The 21,375-nt window shown below is 33.9% G+C and overlaps 1 protein-coding gene across 4 annotated transcripts; it reads right to left on the bottom strand.

Moving 5' to 3' along the window:
* Nucleotides 1–904: 904 nt before the first annotated feature.
* LOC112004993 (ethylene-responsive transcription factor-like protein At4g13040) lies at nt 905–12,684 on the bottom strand. Of its 4 annotated transcripts, none has more exons than XM_065783101.1 (7): nt 12,340–12,684; nt 10,466–10,584; nt 10,063–10,190; nt 8,693–8,768; nt 4,902–5,082; nt 1,564–1,685; nt 905–1,470 (listed from the first exon to the last, which is right to left on the bottom strand). In XM_065783101.1, the coding sequence occupies exons 2-7, from the start codon at nt 10,506–10,508 to the stop codon at nt 1,334–1,336; spliced, it is 687 nt and encodes a 228-aa protein (XP_065639173.1). In that variant the 5' UTR covers nt 10,509–10,584; nt 12,340–12,684; the 3' UTR covers nt 905–1,333. The 4 variants fall into 4 exon arrangements, with proteins under 4 accessions (XP_065639173.1, XP_065639172.1, XP_065639174.1 ...); XM_065783100.1 differs by having other exon boundaries at nt 10,466–10,579; nt 12,340–12,683; XM_065783102.1 differs by lacking the exon at nt 12,340–12,684 and adding an exon at nt 12,067–12,289 and having other exon boundaries at nt 10,466–10,579.
* Nucleotides 12,685–21,375: the final 8,691 nt, after the last annotated feature.

Raw genomic sequence — 21,375 nt, 5'->3', positions numbered from 1 at the left:
AGCTTTAATACAACATAGGCATAGGCATTATAGCTAGAATGCATTTTGGCTGACAAAGTTCAATATGGTACATGGATTGAACTGCCAAGTGCAAATCCTCTCACTAAATCTTACATATCTAACCTTCACTTTTGATAATGAAAGAAGACAAATACTAACCTCTAGAATCTACTTAATTGCTGTATCAAATTATCAACAACAAATCCATATCTTTGTTTGAGGTTATGATTGCTACTTCAATAAAACACACAAATCTACAGAGACTCAGAGAGAGAGAGAGATGAATGATTTTCTCCCTTATATTTACATACTGTAATTCACATTGGTAACACACTAACACTCTACCATATTTATATATTTTGACACGGGTAGTAATTAGAAGTTATGGACAATCACACATAGGAAACCAAGGGACTCTTGCTAAAAGATTGGACTGGGCCCAGTCTCATTGGGTTTGCCTCGTCCAAAATTCCTTAACATCTCTCGTACACAACACAATGGGCATATCTATTTTTCAAAGAGCTTGTATCTAGTTCCATTTTACAATTATTACATTAGACATATGATTTTACCTATTTCTTTACTACATTTTTTGTTTTCGTTCCTTTATACATCAATATTTGAGAGTATTGGATTTGGACCTGGATGCTTTTTTTTTTTTTTTAAGTACTTTTTTCCATGGGCAATCTCCACTAAGTCCTCCCCCTTCACCTCCCCCTCAAAATCCCTTACTTGTCATAAGCCACCAGTTCCTTCAGGGACATCAGATAAAATTGGGCCAATTAAACACAATAGCTTGTAACTATAGAGTACACTGCAATAAAGTCTAATTATGAAATTCCATGTTGCAGCTTTCTTTCTATTACTGATCATTAGCCAGATGGAATGTTCACATCAGCACACATTGATCTATAAATTATATTAGTTAATAATTGCATACCGGTATTGGTAGTGCATGAATTCAGTATACAATGATGTAAATAGCAGATAAATTACTGCCAATAGGAACTACTCTACCAAATTTCTCAAGAAGCTTTTCCTACATGAACAGCTTATAATAAGTTTGAATGTAGTTTAAGCTTCAACTTCAGGAAAGAGAATTATATCTGCGCACGGGTTCATCCAACTGAAGATGATGCTGATTAATGACTATGATGCATCCAATATGGAATTCTTTATTGGTTTAAAGCAAGAAGAATTTGCTTACCATGAGACAATGAAATCTACCATGATTGACCCTAGAGTGGGCCTTTATAAAACAAAAATTGGAGCCTATCAGCTAGAACTTTACTGTTAGAACTAGAAAATTCGGTGTTGTTCTTGATTGTGGTTTTCAAGAGGCAGATGTGTCTGGCTCCATATCTTCTGAAGTCGAATGGCCATTGACTTCTGGCTTGCCATCCCAGTCGCTGTTCTGCAACGGAGACTCAGACCTCCTCTGTGATCCTGCCCCAAGCCTTCTCTTGTGTTCTGAAATTTTTTATACAGTAAGGAAACCAATTCAAGATCCAAGGGACATACACTTCAAGATAATTATGACAAAGTCTAGTAAGGAAAGATTACTTTTACTAGTAATGGCATGACGAGTTATCGCCAAGAATTCTTCCCACTTGAATTTCCGAAGTTCTTGCTTCTCCTCCTCAGAAAGCTCAAAGTTAGGTTCCCTTCCGCACATGAAAGCAGCTCTGGATATAAACAAAGGGAATAATAAGTTTAAACATACCTTAATCAATTTTTACAGATAATGCTTACCCAAATCTTAATCAATTTTTACAGATAATGCTTACCCAAATCATCAGTAACAAATTACCTCATTTTCCTCTCAGCCTATAGATTTTAGCACACATGAAACTGGCAAAGACCACCATTAATATGTAATAGTTGATTACATGAGAAAACTGGTGTTTCTGCTTGAATGATTTGTGAGTGAGAGAAATAAGTAACATATTTTTGCTTTGGAGTCATTGAATGATAATTTCAAGGGTGTTTGTACAATGCTAATGTGATGAGGGAAGGTACTCAATGTACCTAGTTCCTTTTCTCTTAATGGATATCTCGGTCAACACAGATTTCATTCATGTGTTGTCAAAAGAAAGGGAAAACAGGCATACATAGGTTTAATCTCTTTAGTCAGTGAGAGGAGCTCCTTAACCAACTTCAGTTAGAAAATAGAAAGAAAAATAAAATATAAATTCTATGATTATTATTGGAGACTCTTTTTTCATATTTTTTAGTTTTTAGCTCCCATCAACTGGCATTTGTCTAGCAACAATAATTGAAAAAGTAGATTAACTTCTTATAGAAAATCACTTAAAATATACAAAGGAATCAATAGGTTTAGGTTTAAGGCAAACATGCAACAAGTATTCCAACCAGTTGATGAGGATCCATAGAGCTGACCCCAATGTAAATGGTATTCAGGCATAGTTGAATTGAGTGTAAGTGCAACAAAGACCAATAAAACAATAGACTTGAGATTTTTTCAGCTAATTGCACAAGAAGGGGTCACGGTTTTCTGACTTGTGATAGCCTATGAAAGACTCACATCTCCCTCAAGAAGTTTGATACTATTCATTGGACACTACCACTCCTCAGATACCTTTTGCACTTCTCATAAGCAACAAAAGCTCTAAATACATCTACTTCTTTTTAATATTTGTATTTCCAAATGAAATATTAGGTAAATAAAAACTCATAATAATAGTTTGTACAGAAACTAGAAAAATATACAAGCAACAAGTAAATAGAATAAGTGAGACACATTAGTAATTGATCTAGTGGACTCCTTTAATTTTTGTCACCATGAGCTCCATTGAATTGTAAAGGCCAAAATGATGTCTCGTAAGGAAAATATATCACTAACTATTTTTGACATTACCATAAGTCACTGAACCCTACTAGTTGACAGGCCACAACTCACGTTAACTACAAATTTTTTTATCAACTGATCAATAAGTTGAGAAAGGAAGTTTTAAGAATGAGACTGAAATTAGAAAATAATACTTTCAGCCATGTTGCTAACATGACAAAATTTCATTGACAAGTAGAAAATATAGACAACTTCAGCAAGATAAGGTGAGGTACAAAAAAGGATTCTGAAAAGATACCATCTTGTTCCTAATTGAGGAAAATTACTTTACTATTATTAGGCTTCCTGCAAATAACAATATGGCCATGCTCAGGTAGGGAAGCCACCTTTCATCGCCTCTCCTACCCCTTTTTCAATTAAAAAGGAAAAAAAAAAAAAAAAAAAAAAAGATGAATTCAGAGAACTACAAGCTCAAAGTTAGGTTCCCTTCCGCACATGAAAGCAGCTCTGGATATAAACAAAGGGAATAATAAGTTTAAACATACCTTAATCAATTTTTACAGATAATGCTTACCCAAATCTTAATCAATTTTTACAGATAATGCTTACCCAAATCATCAGTAACAAATTACCTCATTTTCCTCTCAGCCTATAGATTTTAGCACACATGAAACTGGCAAAGACCACCATTAATATGTAATAGTTGATTACATGAGAAAACTGGTGTTTCTGCTTGAATGATTTGTGAGTGAGAGAAATAAGTAACATATTTTTGCTTTGGAGTCATTGAATGATAATTTCAAGGGTGTTTGTACAATGCTAATGTGATGAGGGAAGGTACTCAATGTACCTAGTTCCTTTTCTCTTAATGGATATCTCGGTCAACACAGATTTCATTCATGTGTTGTCAAAAGAAAGGGAAAACAGGCATACATAGGTTTAATCTCTTTAGTCAGTGAGAGGAGCTCCTTAACCAACTTCAGTTAGAAAATAGAAAGAAAAATAAAATATAAATTCTATGATTATTATTGGAGACTCTTTTTTCATATTTTTTAGTTTTTAGCTCCCATCAACTGGCATTTGTCTAGCAACAATAATTGAAAAAGTAGATTAACTTCTTATAGAAAATCACTTAAAATATACAAAGGAATCAATAGGTTTAGGTTTAAGGCAAACATGCAACAAGTATTCCAACCAGTTGATGAGGATCCATAGAGCTGACCCCAATGTAAATGGTATTCAGGCATAGTTGAATTGAGTGTAAGTGCAACAAAGACCAATAAAACAATAGACTTGAGATTTTTTCAGCTAATTGCACAAGAAGGGGTCACGGTTTTCTGACTTGTGATAGCCTATGAAAGACTCACATCTCCCTCAAGAAGTTTGATACTATTCATTGGACACTACCACTCCTCAGATACCTTTTGCACTTCTCATAAGCAACAAAAGCTCTAAATACATCTACTTCTTTTTAATATTTGTATTTCCAAATGAAATATTAGGTAAATAAAAACTCATAATAATAGTTTGTACAGAAACTAGAAAAATATACAAGCAACAAGTAAATAGAATAAGTGAGACACATTAGTAATTGATCTAGTGGACTCCTTTAATTTTTGTCACCATGAGCTCCATTGAATTGTAAAGGCCAAAATGATGTCTCGTAAGGAAAATATATCACTAACTATTTTTGACATTACCATAAGTCACTGAACCCTACTAGTTGACAGGCCACAACTCACGTTAACTACAAATTTTTTTATCAACTGATCAATAAGTTGAGAAAGGAAGTTTTAAGAATGAGACTGAAATTAGAAAATAATACTTTCAGCCTTGTTGCTAACATGACAAAATTTCATTGACAAGTAGAAAATATAGACAACTTCAGCAAGATGAGGTGAGGTACAAAAAAGGATTCTGAAAAGATACAATCTTGTTCCTAACTGAGGAAAATTACTTTACTATTATTAGGCTTCCTGCAAATAACAATATGGCCATGCTCAGGTAGGGAAGCCACCTTTCATCGCCTCTCCTACCCCTTTTTCAATTAAAAAGGAAAAAAGAAAAAAAAAAGATGAATTCAGAGAACTACCTGTCATACAAACGGGCGGCCTCTTCTTGCGAACCAACTGTTCCCAAGTGAATTTGTTTCTTATCAACTTTTATTGCTGCCTGCCATTTCATATTTTTGAAATAGACACCTCTCATGAGACATGGTTCTTGGTTTTGAAAATGCTTTCTCCTGTGTCGCTTTCTGCGTTTAATTGGTGGCCCTACAAATAGAAAATTCCGGCAGTAACATAAGTCAAAAGTACAGCATGCGCAAAAACTCCTATATTTTGCACCCAAAAGTTTACAAATAAAGGGCCAAACTCAGATCATATAAGCATCTCACATGCCAGGATGCTATAATGCACAGGGTCAAACTCAGATCGGACTGATCATCTCAGTTCACTCACACATGCAACATGTGCAATATTGGATATGTGTCATTGGATGATTTTTGTAATGATAATCCTCCAAAACCTATAATTATCCATGAACCAATATTTCCAAATTGTCAAATTTTCATAATTATGAGGTATAAATCTTTATGAATTTATCATGGAAAGAAGTTGTTTACAGTGAGAAAAATAAAGCACTAAATTCTGACAAAACAATATAGCATTTTCCTGAAAATTCATATGGCATTTTTTTATAAGTAAACAATTCGTTAAAAAGCACAAAAGGGTCTTAATCCATGCACATGGGAAGTATACAAGAGATACACCAACAATTAAGATCTAAAATTACAACCATCTAAGTAAATTGACAAAGAAAAAAAATTCTGAAACATTCATTCACTAAAATAAAGATTTGAAGAATAAAAGTTTCAGGTACAAAACAGATATTTCACACCCTTCAATGCTCCTAGCATTTTTCTCTCTCCAAACACACCACATGAGACAACGAGGGATTGCCTTCCAAATCTCTATACTATTGATGTTGACCAACTGGCCCGGCCAACTTGCTTAAAGCTCAACTACACCACAAGGCATAACCCATTAAACCCCAAAGAGACTGAAAACCATATTTTATAGTTCGCTGGCAATGTCACAATGAAGAAGCAAATTTTCTGTAGTTTCTCTACTTGTCTGGCACATACAACACCAATCAACAACTTTATTCCTTTGTTTCCTCAAGTTATCAGTAGTTAGGATTCTCCCCAGTGCTACTGTCCATAAAATGAAAGCCACTCTAGTTGGGACTTTGAGCTTCCAAATACTTTTCTAAGAGAAAGACAAACCTCCTGTAGGATGTAACACTCTTTAGTACGATTCAACTTCAAATACTCTGCATTTAGATGGGTTCCAACATAATTTATCCTCACCACTTCTTCCCAGTTTGGTAGAGTGAATTAGATCCATGAAAGATGTTAGGGACTCCAGCTCCAAAGCTTGCACTGTTCTGAAAAAAGTAACGTCCCAGAGGATGTTGTCATCAGAGTTTTGCAAGTAGTCTACCACTGAAGCCTCCTTATTACTCACAATATGAAATAATTCTGGAAAATCCTCCTTCAAATTTTGATCACCACAACATGAATCATGCCAGAATTTGACCATAAAGCCCACACCCACCTCAAAACTAACGCAGTGAAAAAATTTCCCCAACTTGTCCTTATAGAACACCAACCCCCACATGCTACCATATTTTTTACCCACCACCCCTCTCCATAAAGCCTCTCTCCAAAGCATAATGCCATAACAATTTCCTTGATAGTGACTGATTAAACAGGATCAAGTTCCTAATGATATGTCTTTCATGACAAATATAATGTGACTAAGTTCATAAAAGATATCGTCTAGAACTACAGATCAATAAATCAAATTCACCATTTGATACTTGTAAAATGAGGATGACCATTTGAGAGGAAAGTACTAGTTTCTAATATTTTACATTAAAAGACTGCTACGATGATTAAACAGCTTTATATGATGACAGCATACGATATTTTTGTATCTTGATGTTATATCCCTAAAAGAAGAGCTATTCAGTTGGTGTTAAACAATCTTTTACAATAATGCAAAGATTGGGATTCCAATCTTGAGGCATATCTAAAGGATAATAGTGATGTCCTAATTGTGGCAAAAGTGAGCAAGCAAAAGCAGTAAAAAATTAAAGAACAACTGCCCAGTTTCTTCGAAAGAGATATTCAACTAGGAGTTGGAAAGGAAAAAAAAGAAAAAAGAGAGCATATAGGTTGAGAAAAGATTAAAAGCATGCTTGCTCTATGGATGTGAAGTATGGCTAATTCCCTCATCTAAAAAATAAGTACATTTAAAAATAAAAAATAAAAACTCATAAAAATGTTGAGATTATATTAAACCTTGGTCTAGGAGATCCTTGAACTTTTTACCCAAAGAATGAACACACACCGCAATCATTAAATACTACAAAAAATTGTACTGACACTTACACAAACGAAAGGGATTTGAAGAGTTCAAAGGGAGGATTTTTTATGAAGGTAGTCAAGTTTTGAATTCCATTCCGGAGAGTGTTTTGGATTGGTTACTAGAACGAAATGTTCTAGTACTGGTGTGTACCGGTGCACCGTTTCAGGATTATGCACCGTGTGTGTGTATATATATATATACATCATTATTAAAAATGTATTACTTATTATTATTATTAATACTACTACTACTATTGTTAATTTTTTTTAATGGCTATTCTATATTATTAAATTTAAATTATATACATTAATGAATTTAATATAGAGTTTTAGAAAAATTCCTAATAAAGTGATTGGATTAATTATTAAGAAAAGGCAAGTTTGGTTATTTCATAAGTAAACATAGATGTTGGGGGCATTTGTAAACAACGAACCTTCCAAGAAATTTCCAAGTTCCAACTCCTACAACATATTGACTTCTCTCATCTGATCTCATTCCCCTCTTTGTATTTTACTTCTTCTCATCTCACTTTGCTCTCTCAGTTTGAACATTGAAGTAGGCAGACCTTCAAAAGAGAAAGTACATTGAAGTAGGCAGACCTTCAAAAGAGAAAGTTTGAGACATAACTGTTATTATCAATGCGAGCTTCTCCGTCACAAAACAAGTTCCTCTCCATTTGACAGATTAAGCACGACATCAATGGGCTCATAATTGCTTTTCATTCTCACAATCTCACTGTGACTCTGAATCTATGTTCCCATCTTCTTCTTCTTTTTATTTATTGTATTTTTCTCACCATGCTAATCTCATTTTTTCTCACAATCTGTCATATTTACCCACAAATTCATTTCGGTCAGGAACGCCGGAATCTGGGCAGGAACACCAGTACGGGCCGGAATAGTCCTGCATTTGGGAAGATACAGAACAGAGGGGCCTTTTGCACCGATCTAAGCTCCATAATGGAAAATTGCGGCTGTTCCGACCGGAACAGAACAGAATTCAAAACCTTGTCAAACTGTACCAATTTCATCTTGTTCTATAATAATTCTATGTGCCCATTTTTTTTCCTTGTTGCATGACTTGTATCACATACCTTCTCCATTATGTCTATCCTTGTCTCAGATCCTTTGGGTGTATACTTTTCCCCCAACATATCATACCCATGGTTTTAAAAACCAGATCAGACTCTTTTCTTGTTCTTTGACTGTTCCGGTTTTTTAAACCATGATCATAACCAAATTATTTGAAAAATAAAATTAAAAAAAAGGAAGAAGTTTTTGCGTCTGTTAGGCATTCAGCATGACCATTTAATAGATTATCAAAGAAAATTTGAAAGAAAAGTGCAACATACTGATGCCCCTTGTAGAGGCCATGAATGAACAATGTTAAGTCCACTTTGACATAGTTAACTAAGCATATATACAACACATAATTTGCAGAATCAACAAACCTGCAACTGGTTGAATGGGCTGCTCTTTTGATGAGCTTGAACCAGATCCATTTGAAGATCCAGGTCCTATTCTATTCTGGGAAAATTCAAATAAGGTAAAATGTAAGTTTGTAGTATGCATATTGGATATATACATTTATATGAAATTAATGCGCCTGAATTTTTTCAAGATGTTGATTATAAAGAATGTATAATTGAATATCTGATTATTGCATGCCAATTTATTCCACCAGAGAAAGCAAGAAAGGGTGGATTATAAATTTCCATATACAGAAAATAGATAATTCAAAAACACGCTTCTGTTTACCTTCTAGGTCAAAGTAACTAGGAACTAATGACATGGGTGGAAAACCAAGTCTAGGGAATTGAAATACCAAACCTTTTTATTTTTGACAACTAAACAACAGCGCTGTGACAATCCTATCTAAAAAAATGTTATACGGAGGAAAATTTTTGCTAAAACAGAATTCCAGTCCACAATGGACTTGCCAAGAGCCTGTGGTGGATTCATCATATCCTGAATATGTACTACGGTACCTTACTACTTACTTAACAGACGGAAGCAATCCATAACATTGCATACTATGCACAAATACAAGAGAGGAAATATAATCATTACTGCCTAAATCTTTCCAATTATATTTACTGAAGGAGTAAATCTTAATTAATGGGGGAATGGCAACGTAGTACTTATGATGATCCTATTCCATCTTACTCCTCCCAACACACACCCCCCCCCAAGCCAAAGAATAGATTCCTTCTCATAGCTTACTTCCTTAGAGATAGCCAAATTTATTATGGAATGATGCATTTATTGTACTTATTCAAGAATTAGATGCAAATGGAGATATTATAATTATTGAATTCTTTTCCATATCACTTCGGTACATTTTTTGCCTAATTCAGAAGATCCTTATAATTTTACCAACCAAGTCATCAAGCTGCAGAGTAAGTTCTTCTATGTTAAATTCTTTTCATTTCTAATTTCTTTTGGGTTGGAGGTTGGAATACCTTACTTCCAGAACTAATCGTTTTGCTTCAACAATCCAAAAACATTTATATAAATAACCAAAGCAGTGTGACAAAACTAATATGCAGTGCATAAAATTACGGTGGAAGTAATTACGCAATGAAATTTCCGTGTGGTTTTTTTTTGTGGACAGCAATACAAATTCCCCTGTGGTGCATATAACACAAACTTCAGACAAAATCTACAAGACATAGCACAGATTGAGAAGAAAAACTCGTATCAAGGCAGACCAACAACAACAACCTTAATGCTCTAGCCTCTATCTCATGCATGTGCCTTTTTTTTTTTCTTTTAAACAAATGATGCATGTGACTAAATAAATAAGGGCTTGAATTCTTACCCCCACTGGCTGGTTTACATTAGCTGGAGCCACTGGATGCACTCTGACATGATTGGAATTATGAGTAGAAATTTCAGGAGCAATTCCATTGAAAAACCTAGGAAGTGGAGCTATGAATGAACTTTTACCTGCAGAGGCCAATCAACTTTGGTGAATAAACAAATTATATTACACTTAAACTGTTATTTACTTCTCTATTTCATCAGAATGTAAATGTATTTAGAAGCAGCAATACAAAGAAAGAAAATTGTATTTATATTTAAACTCTAATAAAAAATCATGCTAACTATGAATTGAAATGAAATATCATGCTAGTAAGTCTGAGTTGGGACAAACTGTATAGGGTGAATTCAACAGAAGCACTTAATCATTCCAATGTAGTAGATTTTCAATAAAGACTTACCAGAGCATAGTCCAAGGAGCTTGCGTCTTCGTAAGCTCACCATGGTTTGATTCAGATATTCCAATTAATGCACAACAGTTATCTGGACGGCCCTTCTCATATATCACCAAGCTCCTACACTTAAGGCAGAGCAATTATGACAATATGGAACCAAGTTCAGAAGGAAAAATATATGAAAATGACAGCTATTAATAAGGATGAACCACTTCGAATTTAATTAAAACTTTTCTAAAGAAATTATTCCAACTTATAAGCACTTATACATTATAAAGATGAATAAATATAAAAAATAAAAATAAAAATCTGAAGGGTCACAAACAAGTATAGAGAACAGCATAGCCAACATATGATGTGAATTTTTTACTCTATGATGCTGGAGTGGTATAGCAATGTACTTTTGTGGAAATGGATGCAAAGACATTTTGTATATGCTTAATTGGGCAAAACAACAGCTTCCTCCAAATTCATTACAAAACATACACACAAAACCAAAAAAAAAATAGTGGGAGAATACAATGACTTCTGCCTACATATTTTCTCTTACTAATATGTCATTTGAAAGCAAGTTTCCAACTTGAATAACTTCAACTAGCAGAAAGCCTAACTCAATATACAAGTCCTTGTTTCTATTTATTTTTCATCTGCTCATCAATCAAATGCTCCATGCATATTGTGTTATACCAGCAGATTTAGTTGATTAATAATTTGCCTATGGCCAAGGTTAAGATTAATAGCATTGGCTATTTATGCATCACAATGAATACATGATAGGATAATCTTAAGGAGAGAACCTAAATAAATTACTACAGGAAGGAGTAATTCTTCTTTACAAGCCTGATTGCTGTTATTGGCAGGGTGTGCGTGCAACACCCATTTTCTACTCCTCCCTATGAAAATGTTTCAGATTTTATTGTCATGTAATTGTTGAAACACTCAAACAGTATGAGCAAAAGATTAAGGGCAATTTCTCAGAAATCATTACATATATGATTGATCGGTGGGATGAAAGATCAGCCATGGCTATCTTGTAGTGTTAACTCTAGTATCAACTACAATTTCTGAATTCAACTCGACAAGCTATAAAGGAATGGCAGAAAGTTGATATTTAAGGCACGCACTTACAATGCCCCAGATAATATATCTCAAGTACTCAACAACACTACAATACTACAACAGGAAGACATTGATGAAAATATTAACAGTAATTTCCCCTGGAAGGTTCATTAAAAAAAAAAAAACCCAGCTTGGCTTCGATTTAAATGCAGGTGAAACAATGTCATTGATTCCAACTGCGAATTCCAATCTCATATGGACTAGAATAATAACAAACAAGTACAAACACATAAAAATTATCCCTTTCAGAGCTGCTGAAGTTGGTATCAATTACAAGTTAGTAGGAGGGTGACAAAGCTTCAAACCCAAAAATAATAACACAAGTTCAAGAAAACCAAAAACAAACAAAAAATGCCGACACAAACACCTAAAACACTCATCATAAGACATAGGATTAGAATTTAAGGAAGCCAAAACAAACACCAAAAGATTTCCTTGAGAGGATTTCCTAATCTATGACCTTATAAACCAAAGTCAACCCCACTAACCTACCACCTTTCTTGGAGTTGGTACAGTAAAGACAAACCCAATTCTCCAAACACCAACACCCCTCTTGAACAAAGCCAAAAACGCAAGATTGAAGAAAACCCAGAAAGCCAAAACATGTAAAAAGGCAACGTTTCATTGCAGTGAGTGAGTCAAGCGCGTCAACTGGGCAGAATGCTCACGAGCAAAGACCCAGTTGGACAAGTCAAGCATGGACTAACTCCAACCAAAAGCAAGGAACTTTAGAAAAAGGGAACCATTGTTTTGTATTATACCTGAAGAGGAGCGTGGAACCCAAGGATAATCAAAGAGGGTTGGTGAGGAAAAATCTGGTGCCAAAGGCAAAAAGGATTAGAATTTAGGAAGAGAAGGTAAGGTGGTGGTTTATGTGAAAAAGAGAGATTTTTTATTTATGTCTACTATTTATGTTTTGTTGTGGCTCAATCTCATGCATCTATCTAATCTACCACCACCTTTTGTTTTTTTATGTATCTCTTCCTCCCATTGTATATGCAAGGAAAGAAAGAAAGAGAGGGTGGTGGTGGAGGTGGTATAATGGGGTGTGTGGAGAGAGAGAGAGAGAGAGAGAGAGAGGTTTTTAGATGTTGAATTAAGAGTAGGGGAACGTATGCATCTGTGTACTTTAAGTTGGGTTTTGTTGATTTCCAGTGCTACCCTTTTTGGAGAGCTTGCCAAATATCTATGAGACCATTAGCTAACTTGGACACACTTCCATTTTTACCATTTGGGTCCCTCTCAATTTTTGGTCCTTTATGCCTTTCTTTTTTCTTTTTTGATCATATATAATAACAAAAAGTTTATATACACAACATTTTTTTTTTTACAATTTCTAAGATGATTAGTTTTAGGGAAAAACTTAGATACAATATTTATGTGTTGTTTCTTAGGTTCATCATTTTAAGATTTTGCCATGTGAATTTTTTCTCATGGAATGAAAGTGTATTTTTTTTTGTTAAGTAGCCACACAGTTCAATCTTAAATGAGGAATTTAAGGAATAGTACCTAAAGTATTGTAATTAAGTTTTGTCTTTAGTTTTAATTGGTGTATAATAAAAAGGACATCATTGATGATCTTACATAAAATCGATTATACTAATCACGCATAAATATATTGTTTTAAAAGTTATGAAATTTGTTGTGTCTTTGGCATTGTTGATATAATAATATAAGAAACCTTTGAGGTCAATTCCATAATTTTATTTTTATTAAGATAATGATCGTTTTAATTAATTGACTAAGACAATAATCGATTTCCTTCCATTACTGTTTTCTTTAATTAATGGACTCAAAAATGTCTTTGGTGGGAATTTTATGCAAGTGGGATTAATCCTATTCCTAGCTAGTCACCTAATCATTGGATTAGATCTAAATATTGATTTATTTATCCGAGTATCACGTGAGATATGTACAAAATATAGTGTGATTGTGATGTGTGATATGAATCGTATAATATATCAAGTATGTTCTGGCAACTTTCATCTTTATGAACCATTAAACAGTCAATAATATTTTTCTAGTAATAACTAACAAATAGAGCAAGAATAATCCTTCTTTGTGCAAATGGAACACTTGTTGAACTCTCTCTCTGTATACCTTTAATATGGTTCATCACATGCACAAGGCAGATGTAGTGCAGTGCGCCCTCCATATCCCCCACATACATCGGACTAACAAAATAAAATATATATCACATTCAAATCTTGCATATATAAAATGGTGGAATATTTTATCCATTTGGTGTTGATGATTGACGAAACTCTTTCTTAATCAGTAGAACCTAACAAATGGAATGTTTAACTTGTTAAATAGGAGGTAGAGCAGAGGCATGATTCAAGCTCAAGATCAATTGCTCTTATATCATGATAGATTATTAATTATCCTAAAAGTTTAAATTATTAGGTAATGATGGATTTAATTATTTAGTCATAATCATAACAAGTGGATTTTAATTTGAAGACAGTATTATTGAAGGGGTTTTAAGAAAAAATTTACCAATATACCTTATTGAATTGAATTTGTGTATGAAAATGGAAGAGGATTGGTATGACTTGTCTTACACTTATTATATTCAATGATATGATCTACCAAAACACTATGAATATTTGCATTTCCAAAACTCGGGTATAACGTGAAACCCTTGAGAATGATCTTTTGAATAAGAGAGAGACAGAGAAAGTGAGAGGAAAAAAAAATTTCCAACTTGTTTTTAGTTATATGGGTGTGTGTGTGTGTGTTAGGCGTTTTTGCAACCTAAACTTGCATTTTTAAAGACTTTAAAAAATTGTGTTTCAAATAAATAGTACTAAAACGCTTCTTTTAAACAAATATCACGTTTTTAAAACACATATTTTAAAACACACAAGTTTCATAAGAGCTTGCCTAAACAGTCTCTATATATAGAAAGAGATTGTGTATTTCTAAGAAAATGGAACCTAACTTATTAGAATGGACACTTAGATAGAAAATAATGCTCAACTTTCAATAACTAACTTTCTTTAATGGATTTCCATGGGTCCGAAATAAAAATCCTCTATTCTCTAATCTTAGCTTGCCATGTGTCTTTTTTAATTTCTTATAAAATAATTAAAGTATCCAAAAAAAAAAAATGACGCATAAAGTACTTGGTGGAGTATAAAATGAAAGGCTCATAGTGGGATAGAGGATGTTTGCTCCATGGGTTTGATCTGAACCTATCCCAATTACACACAAAATATAAGACGAAGAAGACAAAGAGCGAACTTACTCTATAAAGATTAGCCGTGGTAAATCATCAGCCACATACACAACAGCTAACAATTGTAATTTCCCATTTTAAAAAAAATTAGCCTCTATGAGAGACTGCCTTTTAATTGAAATATATATTTAAAATGAAAGAACTTTTGAGGTGTCACAAGGCATATTTATATTTATTTAATTAATTTACTATTTTAGCTAGCCAAATAAGACCAATTTTTTGAGGTGGGTCAATTGGTTCACATCAAGAAGGCAATTTTTATTTTTATATTTTTTATTTTTATTTATGAATATTTGACCGAAACCATGTCTTCTTTAGAAGGGCAAAATTGTCATTTTACAAAAACACAAATTGCCACCTGCCGTGTATGAGAGTTAATACTATGTTATCTAACTCATTTGACTTTTATATTGGGTGAAGGATAGCGTGGGTATAATAGTAATTGTGAATGGCAAGACAAAGGATTAGATAAATGATTAATAGTGTGAGCTGGTTGGTAGCGAATGAGAGAGGGGCAGTGGGCACCGACGAAATGGTGATTGGATGGGCGGCCTGCCATATAAGCTGAAGTGTATGTAGATAATGTCCCGCCAACCCCAACCCTAATGTGTTACCATATTAGAAAACCTCGATAAAAATCCATCCAATCATATTCCAATTTATGGCTTGCTTACCAATGTTAGCAAATGATCCAATGAAACCAATAACAGCAAAAATAGAAATATAAGGTTTAAATCTCATCTCGATCCAAATCAATCATATCATACTTATATTGATTTTCTTCAACCTTAAAAAGAGGATGGAGTAGGGGCAGATCTTACTCACTTGCTTACCCCACCCCACCCCCCTCCCCCCACACACATGATTTATCATTGTTATATATCCTATTACTATTTCTAAAACACTCGTGTGTTTTCTCAATGCTCTTATTGTTGGTCTTTCCTTTCTTCTCTTATTTTTCTTACTCTCATCAACGTTGATATTATCTCATTAAAGAAGACAATATACCTCTACTTTTACTCCACTTATGTTTTTTTTTTTTCCATTTTGAATATGGGATATGGTGGAAACGAGTCCTCCATAACCCGACCCTACCCCATTTTCAACCCACAGTATTGTGCTTCTTTGTTTCCTAATTGTAGATAATTAAGGACTAACTACCTGAGTTTGGTTAGGGATAACTATCAAGTGTTTGTTGCATATATAGGTAACAGTAATACAATTGTAGGTTTTAATAAATGTGTGATCTTACTTTGACAGTAAAACAAATGAAAAACTATGTTTTGGTGGCTTGCTTTAGCGAAGACAAAGTGTTGATCAGGAAACAAAGTTCTCATTTTGGCGGTATTTTTTTTTTTTTTTTTTTTTTTTTTTTTTTTCATTTTGAATATGGGATATGGTGGAAACGAGTCCTCCATAACCCGACCCTACCCCATTTTCAACCCACAGTATTGTGCTTCTTTGTTTCCTAATTGTAGATAATTAAGGACTAACTACCTGAGTTTGGTTAGGGATAACTATCAAGTGTTTGTTGCATATATAGGTAATAGTAATACAATTGTAGGTTTTAATAAATGTGTGATCTTACTTTGACAGGAAAACAAATGAGAAAATTAAAACAAATGAAAAACTATGTTTTGGTGGCTTGCTTAAGCGAAGACAAAGTGTCGATCAGGAAACAAAGTTCTCATTTTGGCGGTTGAGTATTGCTTGAGTGTGATATAACATAAAGGTGAAATCTTGGGGTTGAGCGTTGGTTCATTATCAAAGTGCTCACTCAAGAACCATTCAAGAGATCTCATACGTGCTCGAGCCAAACAATTACAATTAGTGACAATACTTTAGAATTTTCAGTAAAAACAAGAGAAATGAGGATTTTCCACCCTTTAACGGTTAGTAAAAACCAATGTAATGTTTTAGAGTGTTTGTATAAACCTAAGTGACCTTTCAAGTGTGTCTTTTCAAAGGCAATTCTTTATTGTTTTTAAATAGACTCCATAATTAATTATTTTTTTTTAATAGATTTTTGCACACTTTAGAGAAATTCCTATGATTCTCCAAGTTTGTTTCTTAAAGAATCTTGGAGATAAATCTGCTTGTCCAATTAGCAAACTCATTTGAGTGAGGACAACTTTTGTCTGGAAGAGATAAAATACACCTGTGCGGCTGTGCCTCTAAGCCCTCAGCTTTTGTGATCATGGTTACCCCATATTCCACAATAGTGTATGGATGTACTAACAGTGAAAGTTGTGGATCTCATGGAACAAGACAAATGAAACCAAGATTTAAACTTGAAATGGTTAAAGCTTGAACCAACAAAATTTAAGGAGAACCCAAACAAGCATTGATTCCATATTAACAAAAGATCAATAGCTTAAGCAGTTCCTGCCTGGGAATGTAACATGGCTCACGTGAGAGCCATTGATGCAGACCGCCACTGTTTGATAGTAATCAAAGCAAATTGTGGGGTACTGACCCGAGCTATAGACAAAGAAGGACTTTGATAGATAGAATAAGGCACTCCTAAATCAAAAAGAGGGCTACTTCACCATTAATGGTAACATATGAATTGAAACCTAATTCGACGGGTATCAATTACCAAAAACAACTCGACCACTAACTCAATCATGCGGGACAAAATTGTCCTCAAAGGGAAGCAAATAGTATTTGAAACCATTCTCGAAATAGCATATACAAAATATATTTTCTTAATATCTATATATTAAGAAGATTCAGAAAGTCAGTTATTATCTTTTTTATTGTCAAAAATATTCATAATTTAATTAACTTATTATTATTTCATGGGGTTAAAATAGTAAATTGATAAAAAATTAAAAATATTCCTATAAAAGAAAAACTACCCCACGTCCCTTACTCCTATATATATATATATATATATATTCTAATTTTCTCTGCTGTGGACTGGTGGTGGTGGATGATTGTGCTGTGTTGTGCTGGTGATCGGAGTGCTTGCTTGTGGTGGGGGTTTTTTTTTTTCCTGCTGTGGACTGCTGGTGGTGGGGGTGGTAGTGGTGGTGGTTGTGACTGTGGCTGTGGCTGTGGCTGATGGTAGAGTGGGTTGTGGGTGGTGTTGGTGATTTTTTTTTGGGAGTGTGATATATTATTTTATTGGAGTAGTTCTATTATTTTGTTGTAATGTTTATATTATTTTATTGTGTTAAAAGCTAAAATAGATCCACTGCTGCAGCATGTATGTAGGTATAATAGATAAAGTGATTTTTGGTGTAGCTAAATAGCTATAATTTTGCCTTCACTGCTATGAATGCTCTAATGTTTTAGAGTGTTTGTATAAACCTAAGTGACCTTTCAAGTGTGTCTTTTCAAAAGCAATTCTTTATTGTTTTTAAATAGACTCCATAATTAATTATTTTTTTTTTATATAGATTTTTGCACACTTTAGAGAAATTCCTATGATTCTCCAAGTTTGTTTCTTAAAGAATCTTGGAGATAAATCTGCTTGTCCAATTAGCAAACTCATTTGAGTGAGGACAACTTTTGTCTTGAAGAGATAAAATACACCTGTGCCTCTAAGCCCTCAGCTTTTGTGATCACGGTTACCCCATATTCCACAATAGTGTATGGATGTACTAACAGTGAAAGTTGTGGATCTCATGGAACAAGACAAATGAAACCAAGATTTAAACTTGAAATGGTCAAAGCTTGAACCAACAAAATTTAAGGAGAACCCAAACAAGCATTGATTCCATATTAACAAAAGATCAATAGCTTAAGCAGTTCCTGCCCGGGAATGTAACATGGCTCACGTGAGAGCCATTGATGCAGACCGCCACTGTTTGATAGTAATCAAAGCAAATTGTGGGGTACTGACCCGAGCTATAGACAAAGAAGGACTTTGATAGATAGAATAAGGCACTCCTACATCAAAAAGAGGGCTACTTCACCATTAATGGTAACATATGAATTGAAACCTAATTCGACGGGTGTCAATTACCAAAAACAACTCGACCACTAACTCAATCATGCGGGACAAAATTGACCTCAAAGGGAAGCAAATAGTATTTGAAACCATTCTCGAAATAGCATATACAAAATATATTTTTTTAATATCTATATATTAAGAGGTTTCAGAAAGTCAGTTATTGTCTTTTTTATTGTCAAAAATATCAATAATTTCATTAACTTATTATTATTCCATGGGGTTAAAATAGTAAATTGACAAAAAATTAAAAATATTCCTATAAAAGAAAAACTACCCCACATCCCTTACTCCTATATATATATATATATATTCTATCAAAAAATTCCTTCCTACTTCCACTACCCAATGTTCTTATAACTTAAAAATTAAAAAATAAAAAATAAAAACCAACCCACAGTTCCTATCAAAAAAACAAAGACTATCCATTTCCGGGTTATATAAAAAGTAAAAAGAAACTACCCACATCACGTTAAAAAAAAACAAATAGACTTATAGTTTCGCGCGTATGAAGAGATTAGTATATTTTAACTCAACTATATATCAAAATAGATTTTGAAGTTATTTTAAATCTTGAAAATAATCGATGAATAGTTATTTACTATAAATATATCAATCTTATTATTACACATGGGATAAATATAATTTTAAAAAAGAAGTTTTAGTCATAACTGACAAAACCTGCTGGATTAGATTGGGTCAGTTTTTGTGCATTAGTGGTTTGGCTGCACACGCGTCCTAAGAATCTAGCTAAAGGTGTCCACGGGCCATGGGTCGGGCCGAAAATGTTGACCCAGGCCTGGCCCTACCTAACATTGGGCCTAAGATTGTTTAGCCCAAATGTAGGAAAGCCGCCCCCAACTTGAAATAAAGGAGACAAAAGAATGAGTAAATGAGTAATTAGGGTTTTCATTTTCTGTTAGTGCTGAGACTTTGGAAGCGGAATTGTTTGCAATTTTGCTGTGTTAACCGAACAATACAATACAATTCAAGACAATGATTTACGACGTGAACTCACCACTGTTTCGATCCTTCCTCAGCCAGAAGGGTGGCTCTTCTGACAAGAGGTCTTTTTCTCAGTTCTCCTTATCTTTCCATACACATACATATATTTTTTGTGTATATATATATATATATTTTGGTTTGTCCTTGTTTCCATTGCTCTGTGAGAATGGTGTTCTGATTGCTTTTTATATATTGGGTTTGATTATTTTGAAGCTTTTGACAAATGGGTTGTAATTTGTTTTGTATTTAGACTCACTTTTAGAAAAATAACTTTGGGAAAACTCGTTGTTAAAAAAATTTGGATTTTTTTTTTTATAGTAAGCCTAATAATATTTGTGTTTGTACTTAGTGCCACCTTGTGTTTGGTCTGTTGTTCTTTTGACAAAAGGGGTTGTTTTGTGGCCACCTTGTGGAAAATAGCTTTCTCCAGAAAGGAAAAAATCACTCTCTCTGCACATATTGGAAAATAGGACCTGGTTTGGGAGAATGTTATATATGGAATTATAGTATAAACAACATTGGATTGGTAAAGGAAATTCACTCATGGGTCATTGGATTGGTAAAGGAAATTCACTCATGGGTCATTGGATTGCTTGGGTGTAGTACTTAGTCTTTGTGAATTAGAATAAAGTTTGTTGTTTGTTGTTTGTTGTTGTGTCTATGTTGTTGAGTCCATCTTCAATAATTAAACAGAATGGATATTTATATCAGAACAGGGATCACATGACTCATAGCCTGAGTCTTGATAACTTTTGACATCAAACAAACTCTTTTTAATTTAGAAGGTTTCCGATTTCCAAATTGAAACTGAGTTGGTTCAACCATACATGATAACAAAGCCTATGGTGGGAACCACCGTTGGTGTTTGGATTTGCCTCACAACTAGTAAATGAGTGTCATGTTCATCATTGGCATTGTAGTGCTTTAGTCTCAAAATGTTATAAATGGTCACTTAAAATTGATTATTCTCTTATAATTTGCTTTTGATCTCTGAGTACTGCAATGCCGAGGACAGCATCTTCTAGAAATTTTTATTTAGTTATCCAAAATGTGTTGTTATTGATTGTTTCCTCACTTCCTGTGCCTTATACCCTGCTACATCCCTGCCCCTCTGGGTCTCTGCCTTTTTCCATGATACTTTTTGTTGTTCAGTGTACCTTTTAACGAAGTCCGTACATATATGCATATGAGTGTCTGCCTCTAAGATTTTTGCTTTTGGGTTCAGTCTTGACTTTTGTGTTGAGGCTCTCCAACTTGTGTTTTTATTTTTTATTTTTTATTTATTTTTAATTATAATATAGGGTGCAACATACTCTGGTATATTCTTGTGATTTTAGGTTTATGCGTTAGTTTGTTCTTTCAAGTCCACCTCACAAATATTATAAGTTCAACTAAAGCAGAGATCTACAACACAAAGGGGCTTTACCATATGTATTTCTTATTCACTTCTTGCTTTTTTAACACAAGAAGTTCATCCCATCCCCACTTCATCTCTTGCCTGATATGAGTACCTGACACCCTGATAGATTGGGAGAATTTTGTGGATTGAGGTTTTGTAAGTTTAGAAGAAAAAAAGGGTCAGGATTCAAGATT

This window comes from Quercus suber, unplaced genomic scaffold (assembly GCF_002906115.3).
Source record: "Quercus suber isolate HL8 unplaced genomic scaffold, Cork oak 2.0 scaffold_328, whole genome shotgun sequence".
NCBI lineage: Eukaryota > Viridiplantae > Streptophyta > Magnoliopsida > Fagales > Fagaceae > Quercus > Quercus suber.
The sequence above is the reverse complement of the archived record's forward strand: the minus strand, read 5'-3'. Positions and strand labels throughout refer to the sequence as shown.

Excerpts from the sequence above, each read along its gene's own strand:
- LOC112004993 (XM_065783101.1), bottom strand. The coding sequence starts at position 10,508 with ATGGTGAGCTTACGAAGACGCAAGCTCCTTGGACTATGCTCTG. Across the intron at positions 5,083-8,692 it reads GCCCATTCAACCAGTTGCAG|GGCCACCAATTAAACGCAGA; the intron begins GTTTGTTGATTC and ends TTCTATTTGTAG. Across the intron at positions 1,686-4,901 it reads GCCGCCCGTTTGTATGACAG|AGCTGCTTTCATGTGCGGAA; the intron begins GTAGTTCTCTGA and ends GTTTATATCCAG.